At 44.1% G+C, this 19,977-nt stretch overlaps 1 protein-coding gene across 4 annotated transcripts; it reads right to left on the bottom strand.

Annotated features, from left to right (window-relative positions):
• Positions 1-1,097: 1,097 nt before the first annotated feature.
• LOC106605214 (large proline-rich protein BAG6) lies at positions 1,098-18,326 on the bottom strand. 4 transcript variants are annotated; one of them, XM_045718405.2, is made up of 27 exons: positions 18,206-18,326; positions 17,499-17,621; positions 17,213-17,325; positions 13,154-13,247; positions 12,946-13,063; positions 12,333-12,550; positions 12,122-12,193; positions 11,871-11,993; positions 11,466-11,647; positions 11,049-11,178; positions 10,637-10,837; positions 7,484-7,715; positions 7,109-7,165; positions 6,600-6,961; positions 6,259-6,331; positions 5,756-6,096; positions 5,254-5,545; positions 4,893-5,062; positions 4,691-4,744; positions 4,432-4,534; positions 4,190-4,314; positions 3,826-3,963; positions 3,561-3,608; positions 3,255-3,455; positions 2,778-2,885; positions 2,346-2,492; positions 1,098-1,678 (listed from the first exon to the last, which is right to left on the bottom strand). In XM_045718405.2, exons 4-27 carry the CDS (start codon positions 13,232-13,234, stop codon positions 1,583-1,585), a joined length of 3,672 nt encoding a protein of 1,223 aa, XP_045574361.2. In that variant the 5' UTR covers positions 13,235-13,247; positions 17,213-17,325; positions 17,499-17,621; positions 18,206-18,326; the 3' UTR covers positions 1,098-1,582. The 4 variants fall into 4 exon arrangements, with proteins under 4 accessions (XP_045574361.2, XP_082831427.1, XP_082831425.1 ...); XM_082975301.1 differs by having other exon boundaries at positions 7,616-7,715; XM_082975299.1 differs by lacking the exons at positions 17,213-17,325; positions 17,499-17,621; positions 18,206-18,326 and adding an exon at positions 14,438-14,658.
• Between the last annotated feature and the right edge of the window lie 1,651 nt (positions 18,327-19,977).

The raw sequence follows: 19,977 nt of genomic DNA, 5'->3' as shown, positions 1-19,977 counted from the left end.
ACAGCAAATATCTGCTGTTTTATGACTGAATTAATGTGACATTTATGATTCGGCAATGTCAACAATCTTGATTCAACATTTCAACACACAAAACGCGCTTCACCATGCTTCCACTCCCGCTGTAATGAATGAGTAGCCAAGTGGATCGACAGCCCTGCTTTTTTATTATTAGCAGGTCGTCTATTTTTAATATTTTTGAATACTTAACTTTCTCCGGTCATAGGAACAACACGAATTTGTGAACGAGTTAGATGTGGTGGGACCCGGGTTTCGCCATAGGGTGGAAGGCGGTGTCCCCTCGGGTCAGTCTCACCGGAAGAAAAGGAGAGAGCAAGGACAGTGAGAGGCGCACGGTCTGCTACGCTCTCCCTCAGCTGAGACGAATGCCGTGTTCAAAACAACTCGGAAATCTCCGACTTCCATGCGTCCAAGACCATTGGGAACTTGGGGGAAAAAATCGTTTTGAACGGCCATCCAACTCGGAATCCCAATTCAGAAACTGGCATCTTTCTAGACCTCCGACCTGAAGATCACTGGCATCATGATTTTACCTAGTTCCCAGGTGTCTTGAAAGCACCATGGCCATCAGACGCAGGTACCATCAGTCCAGTAAAATAAAATAAAAATGACTTGCAAATTATATCAGTTTATGCTCAGCTGTGCCTTCCAAATGCTACACCAATCTATTGGTGATCTATTTTGTATTCAAAGCTCAAATGAAATAGCTGTTCTAAAAACAATATTGTCAGGGCATGCATATAGGGAAGGGTCATCTGGGTTAGGGGAGGGTTTGGCTGGGGTAGGCTGTCATTGTAAAATAAGAATTTGTTCTTAACTGATGCCTAGTTAAAATAAATGTTAAATATAGCCAATATGCTGTGATAATGTATTAGGCCTATTGCACAAACCTCATTCTTACAGAAGTTTTATTAGGGTAATGATTTAAAAAAAGTAATGTTAAAATTTAAGTCAGTGGTAGCTTTGCTTGCTTTTTGACTGTGGAAGTGATCTTGACTCAGAAAAAGGTTGATGACAACTGCCCTAGACAACTGAAAGGCTGGTACTTATTGTTTCTCCACAAGCACCATTAAACGACATTGTGTACCAAGCTATTTATTCAGCACACTTACATTCATGTACCAAAACAGCATTTACTTTCATCCCATGAAAGCATACTCTTGAAATAAGCCATTTTTATTTTCAGGGAAGCTAATGAAAAACAACAGGTAAGATGTATAGGCACGATAATATTGACATGGTAACGCTAAACAAAACGGAGCATTGCAGATGTTAAGGTAAAATGTAAAAGTCATCTATAAAATAAAGTCAAAACAAACTTGTCAAATCAGGTGTGTTCCATTATGGGGACGGTGGGAAAAAAAACAGGCACTGGAAAAATAAAGTCAGTAATTTAGTCAAAAGGAGATGCTCAGGTGTCTATGGTACAACAACAAAAAGTGGTCGGTTTAACTGCATTCAGTTGTGATACTGAGCAATCCAAAAGTAAAATTGAAGGATGGTGATGTATACAGGTTGGTTATGTGTAACATTTCATTGGGTTGCAAAACAAGTTGTGTTTGGGTTATGAGTCTGATGAAAAAGCTCTGTGTGTGTTGGGGAACTGCTGAGAGCTGAAGTCCGGGTCCTCTCTCACTCGCTTCTTTATGTCTTTCTTCACCTGATACAGAGGACAAAGGTGGAAATTACTAAAAAGGTCCTTCAATATATAAAACGCATCAGCTATCATCGTTCAATATGGAAAATCACTTAAATATAAATAGTAAAGCAAACTACTTCACTACATTCCTAAAGAAAATAATGTACTTTTTACTCCATACATTTTCCCTGACACCAAAAAGTACTCATTAGATTTTGAATGCTTAGCAGGACAGAAATTGTCCAATTCGCACACTTATCAAGAGAACATCTCTGGTCATCCCTACTGCCTCTGATCTGGTGGACTCACTAAACACATGCTTTGTTTGTAAATTATGTCGGTGTTGGAGAGTGCCCCTGGCTATCCGCAAATGAAAAACAAACACAGTGTCGTCTGGTTTGCCAAATATAAGGAATTTACATTTACTATTGATACTTAAGTATATTTCAAAACAAAGACTTTTACTCAAGTATTTTACTGGGTGACTTTCACTTGAGTCATTTTCTATTAAGTTTCCTTGACTAGAAAATGGGTACTTTTGGGTACCTTTTCCACCACTGCATTTAACTATCAGTGGCAGCTCCCTAATGACCATTTACAATCATGTGTCAAAGTCAATGTGTGACATCTGTAATATTAAGAGAAGCCGTGGAATGATGGAACAGCTTGTGTTAGTGGAGGACTGTACCTGCTCTGCATAGGCCTCTTGGAGCTCAGGGCTGTCAAGCTCCTCCTGCAGGTTGTCTGGGGAAGTGACTGGCCTGACTCCGGCCGTCCTTGCCGCCCTGCTAACTGCGTCGGAGAGGGAGAGAAGAGCGCCGTCCCCCTGTCCGGTCTGAAAGCACACACCCTGGTCATACGCCAATCCAACTTTTAGTGCAACAATAAGCCCTCGCACTCAATGTTGAACAAAGCATGCTGATACTACAATGATCAGAGTTTATGTTAGCCCTGATATAGCAAGTCTCCCATGTTTTAGCCGTGGAGGGTCAACTACCGATACGGCCTGGAATCATTCTGCCAACAAAGCTTGCAGGATGCCTCCTATAACGGAAGACTAGTGAGATCAGGGCTTGTCTTTTGCACAAAAGTTAGTTTCATTCACAGGGCATCTATTTACCTTCCTGCGTTTGGCAGGCATCCCATGTAAATAGGCGTCAGACATGGGAGGCTGGGCCTTCATCTTCCTCTGGGTGATCAGGTCATGTCTGATGATGGGTACCCACTCCTATCCCACAGTGACAGACATGATCACAATAACAGACAGATAATTAAACTCACTGAAGAGCCATATAACTGCACACTGGATTTTAAAACTTGAATGGGTTTGGATGCAGAACTGATTAGGCGAAACACTTCCATTGTTGGATCATTTCCTTTCATATTTTCTTTCTCCAAGAATCCGAACTACAAGTCAACGACAGGTTTGCAAAAATTCAGTATAAATTCAACTAGAAGCCTGTATGTAAAATGTTTTTTTTTTTTAAATGAGTAAACAGCATGTGGACAGAGTGGAAGACAGAGAATGGCAAAGAAACTAAAGTGGACCAGAGAAGGATTGGACAAGTATTGGGAGAGAGCTGAACAGTGTTCTTACAGCAGGGACGGCAGCAGTCCAGGCATCAGTCTCTCTACCAGGCTCCTCCCTCCCGCTGGCTTCAGCTGCTGCCATGGCGCCACCCAATGGCGCAGCCCCTCCGGTGGCTCCAGTTTCCCTGGGTTCTGCCCTAGTCTCCTGTGACGACGCCATGGCTTCCTCAGCTGTGGTGGCCGGGGCTGGGGAGTGGGTGGCCTCCATCTAAGGTGGGATGGCGATAGAGAAAAGAGTTAAGGTAAGAAACAACACACCAAGGTATATCGAGGACAATATAATTAATTTTACAAATACATTTTAAAACCTCACCTCCATGATCTGGGCACGTTGAGGCTCCTGTGCATTAGAAGCCTCCCCCTTGGAAAGAAACCATTTAACATATATTGCTTGAATGGAATCTGGCAATTGAATCTATGACAGCTATTGTAACTGACAGTTGATTAGAAAATGATGGTATCCACGTGCATCGTTAGCTAGTAGTCCAGTAAATGAGCCTTCTAGAACACTAACAGTGTGCTTAAAAAAAAAGAAAAACACTATGACATGTTTGTGAGATGGTGTGTGTGTGTATTACCTGCTGTGTGTGGACGGCATAATGCAGTATCTGGTCCTCTGTGACGGGGATGTGTTCCAGGATGACCTGGAGCCTCATGGTCAGCATACTGGTCAGCCAGTTCACCAGGCTGGGGTTCATGTCAGCCGACAACGTCCTCTGTAACGGGAGAGGGGTCAACACACCGATTCACCTTCACAACCTATTGACCAGATTTCAGTCTAGTCATATCCATTTAGCTCTTTTTTTGAAATCTATAGAAAGAGTATTAGAAATCATCTGACAGACAGCGAGATAACCGGGATAGGAGGAAGAGACATGGAGTGGGAGGTTGTATATCATGTCATAAGGAACATTGTGTATGTGTGTGTGTGTGTGTACTGACTATGCGGTGGTTGATGACAGAAGTGAGGGCACTCTGCTCTCCTCTCAGACAGTACAGGTTGAGGGCCAGACACTCAAACAGCCCCTGGTTGCACATCTGCAGCAGCTGCGGCCCAAACGTGTTGTCTGCAGGAGGTGGGGGGAAAAAAACAGCAATAAGTGACAAAAGCACTGACATTCATAGCCCAGGTCAGATGAATTGCGTCAAATAAAATCATTTGGCACAAATAAAGACAACGTTACCCGTGCAGCGGAGTATGTGTGTGGCGATACGCGTTAACTGCTGTCTGAAGAAGGACAGGTTGGTCTGAGTGACGTTGACACCCTCCAACACTGCCACTGAAGACTGAAGGACCAAGACAAAGAGAGAGAGAAATGTGAGCAATTGATTCACGTCTGACCAACTGGCCACGGGGAGAATTTAAAAGTGACTGGTATTATTGAGACATTTGAAGACCACTGACTAGAAAAGGGGGCAGCCTAAGTGAACTACGGTACTTACAAAGCTCTCGGTAATGTACTCCTCGAGTTCATTGACGAGACCATCAGCAGCAGCCTATGATCACAGTGAAGATAACAGAAAAAGAACGAGGGAGCGATTAATGAGACTCAACAAGTAGCTTGTCTAGCCCCATGTGCAGTGACACTAATGACAGGTGACAGTAACATCCCAGAGGCGGTTATATAGACGGTGGCCCACTCACAGCAATGTTGTGGTCGGTGGGCTCGCTCCCGTTGAGGTAGTGCTGGGTGAAGAACTGAGACAGCTGGGTCTGGATGCGGCCCAGGGGCTGGTTCTGGCCGTGGAGCAGCAAGACCAGATCCACCATGGAGAAGTTCTGACACACCAGGGTCAGTAGGTCTCCAAAGAAACCTGAGGGGGAGAGAGAACTGTGTGGACATGGAACAAAAACATTTGAGGAAGAGAGAGCATGGGAGAAAAAGAGGGAACGTGGGAGAAAGAGATTACCCTTCATAGACAGAGACAGACAGAGAGAGCAAGGTACAAGAAAAAGGGAAAGAGAGAAGAAGAAAAAAGAAAGCACACAAGACAGAAACTCTTACCCATGGCGTCCCCTGTGCCGGGTGTGAAGATGTTGCTGGTCTCGGAGAGCCTCTGGATGAACTGGGCGATGCTCTCAGTGTTGCTCTGGGGAGAGCCCAGGGAACCCATCATGGTGGACAGGACCCCCTGTACAATCCCAGTGAACAACTCCGGATTCAGGGCCTCTCCCTGGGCCCCGGCACCGTCCCCCGTGGGAGGGTTAGGGGTGGTCCCGGGTGGAGGGGTGGGGGTGCCAGAGGCAGGGGGCTGGGGGGCACCGTTGGGGGGTGGTGGGAAGACTGGTCCGGAGGCCTGAGATGGAGAGCGAGATGATGGACAGGGAGAAAATAAAAATGTATCATATGAAAGATATGTTCTTAAGAAACGAAGGTATTCTTACAACTAACACGTCAGTTAACTGGAGGATGATTTAATCTTGGTTTCAACCATTCTGTTGTAACAGGCACTACGGCTATATGTCCTAATTCACAAAATACCCTTGGAACAAACTCCGACACTGACCTGCATGAAGTCAGACACTCCCTGGACGAAGGCGGGCACTCCGGGCATAGACACAGTGATGGAGGGTCCCATGGCCCCAGGAACTGCCCCTGCGGTCCCCAGGAGAGAGCCCAGGAGCTGGGCCAGGTCAGGGGGAGCTCCCTGGGGCATGGTGGGGATGGCTCCGGGCTGGCCTGGGGGAACAGTGGTGCCAGGGGCAGGAGCAGGGGTGGGGATAGGGCCGGTGGGGATAGGGCCAGAGGAGGATGAGGAGGAAGAAGAAGAGTTGGAGGAGGATGAGGAGAAGGTATGAGAAGCAGAGGCGAAGGTATGAGAGGCAGAGGAGGTGGCTGTTTGACCAGCTGGGAGGAAAAGGAAGAAAGGAAAGAAATTAGAGTTGGCTTACAGTACACTTAAAACTTCAAACAGAGGATTCACCTTTAGTGTGATGGTTAACTATGCAAAACCACCCCCCAAAAAATCATAAAAAATGAAATAAGAGGCTTGAAAGGTGGGGTGTATACCCATCTGTCCAGGCATCAGGAGTTGTCCCACCAGTCCACTGATCATCTGATTGAGGGCAGCAGGAGGGAAGGGCTGTGGGGGAGAGGTCATAGGTCAACAGTTAACGTTAGCATATAATAAAAACATGGCTATGCCATTAAGATTTCAGAGCACTACAGCTTAAGACAATTGGTACTGTCGATGGAAAATGCCCACAATGACTAGCAAACACGAAAGTCTCCTACTGAAATTCCAAGTCTGACAACTTCTTGTCAAAACTTGACTGAAATCTACAAGCCATTAACCTCAGTCCTGCACTAAACCCATAGGGTACCAAACCCCCTATCACAAACGTGCTCACCTGTCCTGGTTGCTGACCCATCATGGGGGGTACGCTAGCCCTCAAGTTGATGGTGGCCCCCCGGGTGCCAAAGACGGGTGGAGGGATCCTGGGGGCAAAGGCAGGCCGGGTGAACACCACCCTGGCCTGGGGGGCCCCGGGAGAAGGCGGAGGGGGGGCCGTGGGGGTGGTGGTGGGGGTGTTAGGGCCGGTGGTGGTTGTGGAAGAAGTAGCGGTGGAGCCTGGGGGGGTAGGCTGGGGGGGTTGGCCAGGGATGGCGCCCCCGGTGGCAGCAGCTACAGCCTCGGTGTACTGGGCGATCTGCTGCACGATGGACTGCATGAAGTCTGGGTTCATCTGAACACCGGGTGGCATCTGGAAGCCTGGGGAGAGAATATAAGAAAAGGTTTCTTTGAGCCTTGAATATTGGATTCAGGATCTCTGGTATTTTGGGCTTTACTCTAGTCTGCAATTATTCGGATACAACCAGAGGTACTGAAACATCATCATGAAGTGTTACCAACACTTACCTGGCTGACCCATTCCTGCAACATTTGGCTGTCCAGCTGCCTGAGGAACACCAGAGTCTGTAAACACACACACACACACACACACACACACGTTTGAACTGTAAACAGTGTGTAAAAACAAATGGACTCTATGGTTTAACAAGCACTTAAAAAAGAACACCCTTCCAAAATTTAACAAGACGTATCGATTTGAGCAGTACAGGGACCTGACTTTCAGTCAAAGAAAGAAAACTTTCTCTCAGAAAATACCATTTGGCAATAGGGAATAAATGCAATGGTAGAGTTATTCACTTCCAATAGGCCATTTGCGGACGAGAAACGGATGGACACATTGTGGTAAAGCATTCAATCAGTGGCGGGTAGGGGACAACACACCGTCCGTGTTCATCTGCATCATGACCACCGGCATTGTCTGGTGGCTGATCCTGATGACCCGGGGGCCGGGCTGTCCCTGTCCAGCCTGCTGATTGGACGGGGGAGGCTGTGAGGGGGAAGTCTGTCCCTGACCTGGCTGGTCCGACTGGCCGGGGGTCTGACTGGGCTGGGCCTGTCCGTCTGTAGCTGGTCTGCCATTGGACGCCATTGTGACCGTTGCTCCCAGGTTCATCTGCAGATGAGTTTCAAAATGTCACTTGACGTACTGTGTTCCATTGGCAAACGATCTCAAATGAAGTTTAAACTAACCAAAGTTTACATACACCTTAGCCAAATACATTTAAACTCAGTCTTTCACAATTCCTGACATTTAATCCAAGTAAAGATTCCCTGTCTTAGGTCAGTTAGGATCACCACTTTATTTTAAGACTGTGAAATGTCAGAATAATAGTAGAGAGAATGATTTATTTCAGTTTTTATTTCTTTCATCACATTCCCAGTGGGTCAGAAGTTTACATACACTCAATTAGTATTTGGTAGCATAGCCTTTAAATTGTTTAACTTGGGTCAAAAGTTTGGGTAGCCTTCCACAAGCTTCCCACAATACGTTGGGTGAATTTTGGCCCATTCCCTCTGACAGAGCTGGTGTAACTGAGTCAGGTTTGTAGGCCTCCTTGCTCGCACAAGCTTTTTCAGTTTTGCCTAAAAATTGTCTATGGGATTGAGGTCAGGGCTTTGTGAAGGCCACTCCAATACCTTGACTTTGTTGTCCTTAAGCCATTTTGCCACAACTTTGGAAGTATGCTTGGGGTCATTGTCCATTTGGAAGACCCATTTGCGACCAAGCTTTAACTTCCTGACTGATGTCTTGAGATGTTGCTTCAATATATCCACATCATTTCCTTCCTCATGATGCCATCTATTTTGTGAAGTACACCAGTCCCTCCTGGAGCAATGCACCCCCACAACATGATGCTGTCACCTCCGTGCTTCACGATTGGGATGGTGTTCTTCGGCTTGCAAGCATCCCCCCTTTTCCTCCAAACATAACGATGGTCATTATGGCCAAACAGTTCTATTTTTGTTTCATCAGACCAGAGGATATTTCTCAAAAAGGTACGATCTTTGTCCCCATGTGCAGTGTTTCTACTTGCGTACTATTCTTTGTACAGATGAACGTGGTACCTTCAGGCGTTTGGAAATCGCTCCCAAGGATGAACCAGTCTTGTGGTTTTTTTCTGAGGTCTTGGCTGATTTCTTTAGATTTTCCAATGATGTCAAGCAAAGAGGCACTGAGTTTGAAGGTAGGCCTTTAAATACATCCACAGGTACACCTCCAATTGACTCAAATGTCAATTAGTCTATCAGAAGCTTCTAAAGCCATGATATCATTTTCTGGAATTTTCCAAGGTGTTTAAAGGCACAGTCAACTTAGTATGTGTAAACTTCTGACCCACTGGAATTGTGATACAGTGAATTATAAGTTAAATAATCTGTCTGTAAACAACTGTTGGAAAAATTACTTTGTGTCATGCACAAAGTAGATGTCCTAACCGACTTCCCAAAACTATAGTTTGTTAACAACAAATTTGTGGAGTGGTTGAAAAACGAGTTAATGACTCCAACCTAAGTGTATGTAAACCTCCAACTTCAACTAAATACACTACCGGTCAAAGGTTTTAGAACACCTACTCATTCATGGGTTTTTCTTTATTTGTACTATTTTCTACATTGTAGAATAATAGTGAAGACATTAAAACTATGAAATAACATATGGAATCATGTAGTAACTAAAATAAGTTTTAAACAAATCAAAATGTATTTAATATTTTGGATTCTTCAAAGTAGCCACCCTTTGCCTTGACAGCTTTGCACACGCTTGGCATTCTCTCAACCAGCTTCATGAGGTAGTCACCTGGAATGCATTTCAATTAACAGGTGTGCCTTGTTAAAAGTTAATTTCTGGGATTTCCTTCCTTCTGAATGTGTTTGAGCCAATCAGTTGTGTGGTGACAAGGTAGTGGTGGTATACAGAAGATAGCCCTATTTTGTAAAAGACAAAGTTCATGTTATGGAAAGAACAGCTCAAATAAGCACTGAAAAACGACAGTCCATCATTACTTTAAGACATGACAGTCAGTCAATACGGAAAATTTCAAGAACTTTAAAGTTTCTTCAAGTGCAGTCACAAAAACCATCAAACACTATGATGAAACTGGCTCTCATGAGGACCGCCACAGGAATGGAAGACCCAGGAGTTACCTCTGCTGCAGAGGATGAGTTCATTAGAGTTACCAGCTTTAGAAATTGCAGCCCAAATAAATGCTTCAGAGTTCAAGTAACAGACACATCTCAATATCAACTGTTCAGTGGAGACTGTGTGAATCAGGCCTTCATGGTCGAATTGCTGCAAAGAAACCACTACTAAAGGACACCAATAAGAAGAGACTTGCTTGGGCCAAGAAAGACGAGTGATGGACATTAACCCGTTGGAAATTTGTCCTTTGGTCTGGAGTCCAAATTTGAGATTTTTGGTTCCAACCGCCGTGTCTTTGTGAGACGCGGTGTGGGTGAACGGATGATCTCCACATGTGTATTTCCCACCGTAAAGAATGGAGGAGGTGTTATGGTGTGGGTGTGCTTTGCTGGTGACACTGTCTGTGATTTATTTAGAATTCAAGGCACACTTAACCAGCATGGCTACCACAGCATTCTGCAGCGATGCACCATCGCATCTGGTTTGGGCTAGGTGGATTTATAATTTGTTTTTCAACAGGACAATGACCAAACACACCTCCAGGCTGTGTAAGGGCTATTTTACCAAGAGGGAGAGTGATGGAGTGCTGCATCAGATGACCTGGCCTCCACAATCACCCGACCTCAACCAAATAGAGATGGTTTGGAATGAGTCGGACTACAGAGTGAAGGATTTTTGGTTACCACATGATTCCATATGTGTTACTTGAGTTTTGATGTCCTCACTATTATTCTACAATGTAGAAAATAGTAAAAATAAAGAAAATCCCTTGAATGAGTAGGCGTTCTAAAGCTTTTGACCGGTATTGTACATAAGACAGAACTAATGTAATAGGTCTAAGTGTCTGCCAGGTCACAACAAAACAAGTTTGACAACGAGATACAACACCGACTAACATGTAGCGGGATGTGATGGTGCACAGCTCCAGGCATGGAGACTGGGGAGGTGTAGTGAGACATTGGCCGGATCACATGTAGGTGGCGTGGGGCGGGACTCAGCAGGTTGCAGCGCAGGTCACTAAGGGCAACCAGGGCATTGCCCAGGAGACGGAGGGCCTCCCCCACCAGGTTGAGAATCCGCTGATCCTCCTCTCTTTCCTGTGTGTGACAAGAAGAGGGCTTAAAGCCATTTTCTGAGAACGTGTGTTTGATATTTTATTCAGGTCGTCATGTGGGGAAAGTGACAAGTATTGTAAGAGTCCGACTACAATACAGCAATCGCTCATGACTTTATGTCTGATCAGTGCGTGTGAATTGTACCTAACCACAAAGCACTAAGTTATGAGGAATGCGGTGGTGATAAGCTTACGGTGTTGGCGTATTCTGCGGTGGTAGCAGACTCTAGGATAGAGTGTGTTCTCTGGACGAATGGCTGAAGCCTCTCCTCCACCCTCCTCAGCTCTGACAGCATCTCCACCAGCTCTGCTGGGCTGGGGTGACTGTCAAGGGGAGAGAGGGAATGAGTTATCCTGACATGCATCACAGGTCTTCTAATAACAACCACGATGTCTAAAGTTTAAGTCTCATGTGCTGATGTCAATGGGAGGTTCTGTGCGAAAGTGAACATTTTGCGTGCAGGTTCTGGATTAAGCCCTATTCTTATTAATTCACATTAAAATGCCCAGTTTGAGAACTTTTTAATTCATCCAGCATCCTTTTTATTCAGTATAGAACACAAAAACAAAAAACACATGCAGGACAGCGATAGTTAGCAATAATGTCTTACTTGGGTCCAGCTTGGGCGGCTCCCTCTGTTTGAGTGGAGGAAGAGAAGGATGGAGGGGGAGTAGATGAAGGTGGAGATGTGTCCATGGGCTGGGTGGAGGGAGAGGGAGTGGAGGAGGAGGAAGAGGGAGGAGGTGCAGCAGCAGCAGAATCCGGTTGGGTTGAGGTGCCGCTTGGTTGATCCTGAGATTGAGCGACAAGGTAGCAGGCAAGGGGAAGACGTTGCTCAGTCATCTTAATTGAATTACTTCGAACTCAAATAGACCTGCTTCCTGACACTGCCTAGTGTCAAGTAACATTTCGTCCAAATACTTATGTTTCACATTTGAGCCAGTGTATTCATTCAAAATAGGTCTGTACTGTGGGTATTCCTAGTTGTTCTAATCTTTATAACTTAACACCTCACCTCCATCCTCTCGATGAGAGCATTGGTGTCCCTCAGCAGGTTCTCAGCCAAAAGCAGTCTCAGCCTGGGCTCACTCTGCACCGATTGGTCCATATCAATGTGCACATTCATGGAACCATTGCTCTGTGACACCAAGAGTATTAGTTGACAGCTACTCAACATGTTTATTCATAGCATTTTGTGTATATATAGAAATCGATAGATAAATGAGGATGTATACTATGTTATAAATCATATACTCGATTTCTTACCCCGGTGCTGGTGCTGACTCTGGCATTCCTAGCATTCTCACCCAAACCTGACATCATTTGCTGGACAGACATCTAAGAAGAGTGTAGTAGGCAGTATAGGCTAGATATCAGTGCTGATCCACACCAGGCGCTCAGGATATAATTATAAACCATGGAAGCAAGACACATTTGATCCAAAAATTGGAAAAACACACACGCAAAAAAGCTGTACCTGGATCTGCTGAGGGTCCATGACGTTAACGGGGAGGTTGAAGGTCCCCAGCATGACATAGCTGTTGGCGTTGCGGTCGTGTGGGGGCACTTGGGACGTTCCCTGGGAGGTGGTAGAGGAGGGTGGCGCTCCGGCCTCTGCTCCCCCTGACCCCGAGCCTGGCTGGGAGGGCTGAGGGGGGGCCCGCTCCACCAGGTGGATGACTTTTCCATCGACGTCTGAGACACATAGGAAACAGAGAGCAAAGAATATCATCTCTATTCATGTTAGAGGACACTGGTGCTCCATCAATCTATCAGGTGATGTGCATAGCAGCCAAACGGCTAACAGCAACTACATGATGGGTACTCAAGCGCTCTAATGGTGTGCAGTTGTATAATAGGCATACATCTGTGCATTATCGGCCTTGGAGGATAAGTGAATAAGAGTTATTCTATAGATCATATATAGACAAAGATGTCTGGCTGTTTGCTGCGTTTCTGTTCTGTGTTGACAGATGCTTTGCTGCAGCTGTGTGCTGCTCCAGATAAAACTGTCTGGACTCATTTCATATTTATTAGCATGTGGCCATTTTGTATTGATTCCAGGAAACTCCACAGACAGCATTACTCACTGTACTCTGTCAGGGTCCTCTCATCCTGCAGGACTCGGCCCTGGTAGATCAGCCTCTGTTTGTCCACAGGAATCCCAACTGAAGTGGCAATGTGCTCCTTGAACTCTTTCACTGTCAGCTGAGAAAAAGACACCGGTGTGAGGATTAGGCCTATTTCCAGTGTATGTAAGGCTACTGCAAAAGCGCTCCGTTGGAAATGAGAACGTACCTGTCCGCCTACAGTGTAACTTCGGCTCTGGGAGTCCAAAGTTTTGACAGTCACCTCTATATCAGCACCTGGTTCCTCCATGGTTACGTTTACCCTGTGTGTCAAGTAACAGAGGCAATAGAATAAAGTATCAGATCAATGCTGTCATGAATAGCATTATGTAAGGGTTAATCAATGAGGGGCTACGCACTAGCGGAGTGGAACTAATCTTCCACAGAGTTGGGCATAGAGCCCTGAGCTGCGATCTGACCAAATTCACATAGAAATGTGAGTTATAGATCTGTCGTTCGCATTGAAAGCAAGTGTATGCAGTAAACCTGTTCTATGTACGCTATTTCTATGCTTCCGTTCTTAAGTTTTGTTTTTGCATCTTTTACTCTCGGTTTAGTACACCAGCTTCAAACAGCTGAAAATACAATATGTTTGGCTATGGAAAATATATTTCACAGCAGTTTAGATGATACAATGATTCTCAAAACTGTTTTGTCATTAAACTTAAATTACGCCAACTATTAGAATTTTAGCAAACAGGAAATGGCACAGTGATTTCTGCATAGTACACATGTGCAGGTAGAAATGTGTTCAACATCCACTGAAGTAGCAAGCAAGTTTACTATAGTGCTGTAGTAGTTGCCTTGGTAACCAAACCAACAGAGTTACTAGTTAAGCTAACCAACCCATCAGTCCTAAATTGCTGTTATGAAAACCGAATTCAATAATGTTTTCAATTCGTCTTTTGCTATCAAAAAGCAGCTCAAACGTAGAAAATGTAAGAATGAACTATAGCCATTGAATTCAACCATGCTGATGTACCGTGCGTTATAGGAAATAATGTGCGGCATAGAATGCTCTTGAAGCCAATCAGAAACGAGTATTAAACAATATCCATAGTATAATGTAGCTAATATAATTTAAACTGCCTAAACAAAGATACGTGGTCTAACGTTAACGCTCATGGAAGCTGCCATAGCTATCTAGCTAAAATAGTTAGCTAGCTGAATGGCTAACATCCTTGCCTTGAAGCAAACACGGTCAAACAAAACATTTTCATGTCCGCGTTCTCTTGATAGAAATCCATGTTAACTTCTACAAAGGTGATGATCCAATTTCACACGAATATTGACAAAAGACTACAGTGAAACGTGTAGCTAGGTATCTCACAGCTACGTTCGTTTTTAGCTAGCAGTTAGCGAGCTAGCCTTGAGCTAACGTTACCATTAGCTGTATGAAGTCAGCTAACGTTAGCTAGCTATCTACCACCTAGCTAGCTGGTTACTTACTTACTTGATAGCTCCTATCTGTGAAGTTAAATATTCCGATTTCAACAGAATGTTTGCTAATTCTTCAGTGTGGCATGTAAAGCTAACTAGTTCCTTCTATGATTATAGCAACTGCGGTTCAAGTAACGTGACATATGATTAGCTACCAGAACAGCTGTGACGTTTCAAACATACAGTAACAAATGGGACGTGCTCATGAAGTCAGTCCAACATGTTTTGCTTATATCTGCTAAATGGATCTGCTAGCCAGCTAGATAATATCCCCAGTGCAGTTACAGTAGCAGATGAAGGTGGGAATGTTTTTGTTAAAACCAGGCCTGTAGGAAATGAGGGGAAACCAAGAGGTCGAAGATCTCATTAACAAAGTGAGACATGATTTCCTCTTTCTTTAAAAGGCATCCCATCAAAGTGAACAGGGCTTCCAGTTCCAACAAAGGCCTGAGACCGCTGGGATTATCAATTCACAGTTATGTAGTGATTGAGAGAGGAAGAGCCCGAGTGGGGCTTGAACCAGCAATCCTATGTTCATATTACTGGAAGGTGACAGTATAATAAAAGTGAAACAAAGTGCTCCTTTTTACCTTTATTGAGTCTTGTTTGTTGTTTGATAAATGCAAGATAAGTAGGGGTTGAAAAGCAGAAAGATGTGCCTGTCCTATACAAAAAATGTATACTATGCAAACCAAAATAGAATCTGCTGATAAATAAATGCTGTCTGAGTTAGCATTTTTTGGCTAAAGCCAAAATATGCATGGTATACTTCTATTAGAGCCTACTGCTGTGTGCATGTCAATAATCCTGGCTTCTTCTCTATCTCCTTTCCTACAGTTTTATTTTACTAATTGAACAGAAAGTCTAATCAAGAGACTAACCACTAGAGTATTTTCTAGTATGTAATATGGTGGATGACTACCAGGAACTAGTTTAGAGGGAGAGCTGAAATTGGGACTTTAACAGTGGCTCCTACAGCACAGGTGAGCATCTAAGACTGCCACAAAAGCCAGCTCTGTGCAGAACCATACATTTAAAAACATCTTTGTGCATCCAGAGATCAGAGCTGCAATAGGGCGTGCCACAAAAAAGCCTGGGCCTCTGGGCAGAGGCAGTACAACATACACCGAGGGTCAAGACCTGGGGTGTATTCATTAAACCTATTCTGTTTCAAACGTTTTACAACAGAAAACGTTTATTCGAAATGGAAAACGAGAGTTTCTATTGGACAAATTCTGGTAGGTCCCGCCCCGTTTCGTTTGCTTCCGTTGGGTTCTTAAACGGTCAACCGGAGAGGGAACTGATCAGAACATAGATATAGCCTAAACATAACAAGTTTGCTAGACTGTGGTAAACTACCTTGGTGGGTCTGTGACTGGTACCCGCTCCTCCTGTCTCTCTTCATCGGACTCGTCAGTGTCGTAATCTCTTCTCCTCCGCGGCAGTGGCGGATTTAGGTATGGGTGACATGGGGGCGGCATGGGGCACCCACACAATTTATTTTTATTCCGAATGGTGACATTTGTGCGATCGGTTTTCTATCGCTCATTTGCACGTCACGTCAACAATATCATGTCACCTTGTGGGACTGTGGGTCAATTAACCTTGTCGGAGTGGGCGCCCTGATTCTAGTTTGTGAGCTAGGCAGGCTACTGCTTGGGTAGGTCTCCCACTCAGAAGTACGAGATGGGGAGGGGCCGGGGTAGGTTGACCTCAGTTCTCCCCACTGGAAGCCCGGAATCTATCAAATAGCGCACCTTTAACTTTGTACAGTACTAATGCAATTTGTAATACAATTAGTTGTGCAATTTAGTTTGTGTGTTTCTTGTTTGAAGTGCAATAGTGTAATAATCAGGTTCTCTTCTTTATAAGTGTGTTTGTGTATTTGTGTGATATAGGATTTGTGCAATTAAGTTTTATTTGTGTGCTTTTTGTTAGCAATAGGGTAATAGTGTAATAATTCAATTCTCTCTTCTGTTTGTCTTTGTTACTACTTTTTGATATGAGTCTTATTTTTGTATATATATTTATATAGTTTTAAATGTTATGATTATTTATTTGTGTTCCAAATCTCTGAATAAAAACTACAGTTAGTGCAGAATGGTGCTATTTTTTTGTGTTTGGGGGGGGACTGAAGGGGGGGTGGGGGGGGGGGGGGGGGGTTCGCCCAGGGAGCCATACAAGCCAGAACCACCACTGTTCTGTGGCGATGTATCTCCGACCATTGGATCGAACATGTATGGCTGGATTGGCCCATTACGCAGGTAATCTGCAAATTCTTCCCAGGATGACGAATCTCCAGCATTTGTGTAGCTGCCAGTGTCTGTAAAATCTTCATCCGCCGAGACATCAGCGTTTACTAAATTGCGGTCCTTGTCTGCCATGTTTCCACGTGCGAATACAGCTAGCCAGCTAACTTGATGATTTGAATTTAAGTGGAAACTGGCCAGCTAGATATCTAGCTTTACATAGGAAGAAAGCCACCTCTTCACACTCATAAACCAGTTTACATTTACAAATAATTTGATGTTATTCAGAAAAGCAGGCAGAAAACACACACTTGAAAAGGAGTGCAGTGCATCTACTCAAATGTTTAAGGTCTTCCTCGGCTTGAATCCTTTCACCTGCACCAAAGTGGCTGGTCGACAACATCACCAAAAAGTTGTCAGGGGAGGGTGCACCCGATTAGCCAACAATAACCCCATTAAAAGGTGAAAACATCTTACCAATCACACCATACATATGGTGGATGTGGTATCCCACACGCCACATGTGTGGTACATGTTACCTTTGAATAGTGATTCAGAACTCGTGATGGGTCGTTCGTCAACGAGTCGGCTCTAAGAGCCGGCTCTTGTAGGTGAACGTTGGGAGCCGGCTTGCATATCAGAAGAGCCGAATCTATAAAAAAATAACAAATTAAGATATGAATAATCAAAAGATTTAAATGAATAGAATTAACAAATTCAAAGAACAAAAAAATTAAATAATAATAATAATAATAATAATATAGGCCTAAATGCTCAAGCGCACACACATTCGTTCTGACTGTCTGCTCAGACTAACAGCCTCACCTGTTGTTCCTGTCAATGTTCCTGACACAGTGTCAGCCAATGAACCAAAGATGCGTGAGGGAGGGCCGAGCCAATTTACTCACGGTCACACACATAGCATATGAGGAGAGAGAGGACGGACAGCTGTGAAAATAACAGCTGGAAAATGAGTCGGAAGCACAGTAGCATTTGGACGCATTTTAATAATGTAGACAATGCTAGAGCAGTGTAGAATTTGCCAAAACAAAATCTCATATAAAGCCGGTTCTACGCACCACCAACAACGGCATATGCGAACTGTGCAACCAACTGTGAAGTAGCTAGCTAGAAAAAGGATTAGCTAGCTATCCTCATCACGTTGTAGATACATGTCATTTCTTTGTTACCATTCCAGTCTGTTCCCACTCAATGATGACTTCTCCCATCACTCAAAGTATGTATAAGGACACAAGGCGAGGCAGATAAGTCATCATTGAGTGGGAACAGACTAGAATGGTAACAAAGAAATGACATGTATCTACAACGTGATGAGGATAGCTAGCTAATCCTTTTTCTAGCTAGCTACTGTAACTAACATTCTTTAGGTGATACTATATTAGCTAGCTCAGAGACTATGAAACTCTAAAAATCAGGGTCTAAACAGCTCTCCAAGTTATAATTTGAAGCATGCTTTTATAAGAACTATACTTGCAAATGCCATAATGAAGTTGTAGAATAACTTTCTTTACCTGTAATTACACGGTACACTCCCGATCAAAAGCTCAAAGACCGTGAAACCCAGGACTTTGACACTAAACTCCCGGGAAAGGTTTTGTGGTTGGCTTCTATGGTGAACATGCGCACTCAGTCTCAGTTAAAATCACCATTGAAAGGGTCGCGCACAGTACGTGTGGTTCTGAATCACTATTTAAAGGTAACACATACCACATTCATCATATGGTGTGATTGGTAAGATGTTTTCACCTTTTAATGGGGTTATTGTTGGCTAATCGGGTGCACCCTCCCCTGACAACTTTTTGGTGGTGTTGTCGACCAGCCACTTTGGTGCAGGTGAAAGGATTCAAGCCGAGGAAGACCTTAAACATTTGAGTAGAGATGCACTGCACTCCTTTTCAAGTGTGTGTTTTCCGCCTGCTTTTCTGAATAACATCAAATAATTTGTAAATGTAAACTGGTTTATGAGTGTGAAGAGGTGGCTATCTGCAAAATGTCTCTTGAGTTTTCTTCCTAACTATGTAAAGCTAGATATCTAGCTGGCCAGTTTCCACTTAAATTCAAATCAACAAGTTAGCTGGCTAGCTGAATTCGCACGTTTAAACATGGCAGACAAGGACCGCAATTTAGTAAACGCTGATGTCTCGGTGGATGAAGATTTAACAGACACTGGCAGCTACACAAATGCTGGAGATTCGTCATCCTGGGAAGAATTGCAGATTACCTGCGTAATGGGCCAATCCAGCCATACATGTCCGATCCAATGGTCGGAGATACATCGCCACCGAGCAGTAGTGGTTGTAGTGTGTATGGCTCCCTGGGCGAACCCCCCCTCCCAACAAAAAAAATAGCACCATTCTGCACTAACTTTAGTTTTTATTCAGACATTTGGAACAACACATAAATAATCATAACATTTAAAACGATATATATAAATAAGACTCATAAATATGAAAAAGTGACAAATATAAATACCAATAAAAAAGATAATTGAATTATTAGACTATTACCCTATTACTAACAAAAAACACGCAGTAGCCTGGGTAGCTCACAAACTAGAATCAGGGCGCCCACTCCGACAAGGTTAATTGACCCACAGTCCCACACTGTGACATGATATCGTTGACATGATGTGCAAATGAGCGATTGAAAACCGATCGCGCAAATGTCACCATTCGGAATATTTATTAAAAAAAAAAGATTTTGCGGGGTGCCGCCCTGGGCGGCTGCCCAGGTCGCCTATGCCTAAATCCGCCACTGCCACCGAGGAGAAGAGATTACGACACCGACGAGTCAGAGGAAGAAAGACAGGAGGAGGGGTACCAGTCACAGACCCACCAAGGTAGTTTACCATAGTCTATCCACCTTGTTATGTTTAGGCTATATCTATGTTCTGATCAGTTCCCTCTCCAACTAGTCTGGAATCCATTAACCGTTACATCAGGTTGGGTTCCTGGCTAGGCTACTCTCCAAATCCAGAGGAAAACAAACGGAATGGAAGGGTGAATTTCAGTCCAACTCCAAAGTGACCTCATTCATGTCTTTTCCGATTTCCCTGAGCAGCAGGGGTGTATTCATTACGTCTTGCAATGGAAACGGTTGACTGTTTAAGAACCAACGGAAGCAAACGAAACGGGGCGGGACCTACCAGAATCTGTCCAATAGAAACTCTCGTTTTCCGTTTCGAATAAACGGTTTATTTTTTAAAACGTTTTGAAACAGAATAGCTTTAATGAATACACCCCAGGTCTTGACCCTCGGTGTATGTTGTACAGCCTCTGCCCAG

Source organism: Salmo salar, chromosome 05, assembly GCF_965601325.2.
Source record: "Salmo salar chromosome 05, fSalSal1, whole genome shotgun sequence".
In the NCBI taxonomy this organism is placed as follows: domain Eukaryota; kingdom Metazoa; phylum Chordata; class Actinopteri; order Salmoniformes; family Salmonidae; genus Salmo; species Salmo salar.
This window is presented reverse-complemented; position numbering and strand designations above follow the sequence as displayed.

Excerpts from the sequence above, each read along its gene's own strand:
- LOC106605214 (XM_045718405.2), bottom strand. The coding sequence starts at position 13,234 with ATGGAGGAACCAGGTGCTGATATAGAGGTGACTGTCAAAACTTTGGAC. Across the intron at positions 10,838-11,048 it reads CCGCAGAATACGCCAACACC|GAAAGAGAGGAGGATCAGCG; the intron begins GTAAGCTTATCA and ends TGTCACACACAG. Across the intron at positions 4,315-4,431 it reads ACACATACTCCGCTGCACGG|ACAACACGTTTGGGCCGCAG; the intron begins GTAACGTTGTCT and ends CACCTCCTGCAG.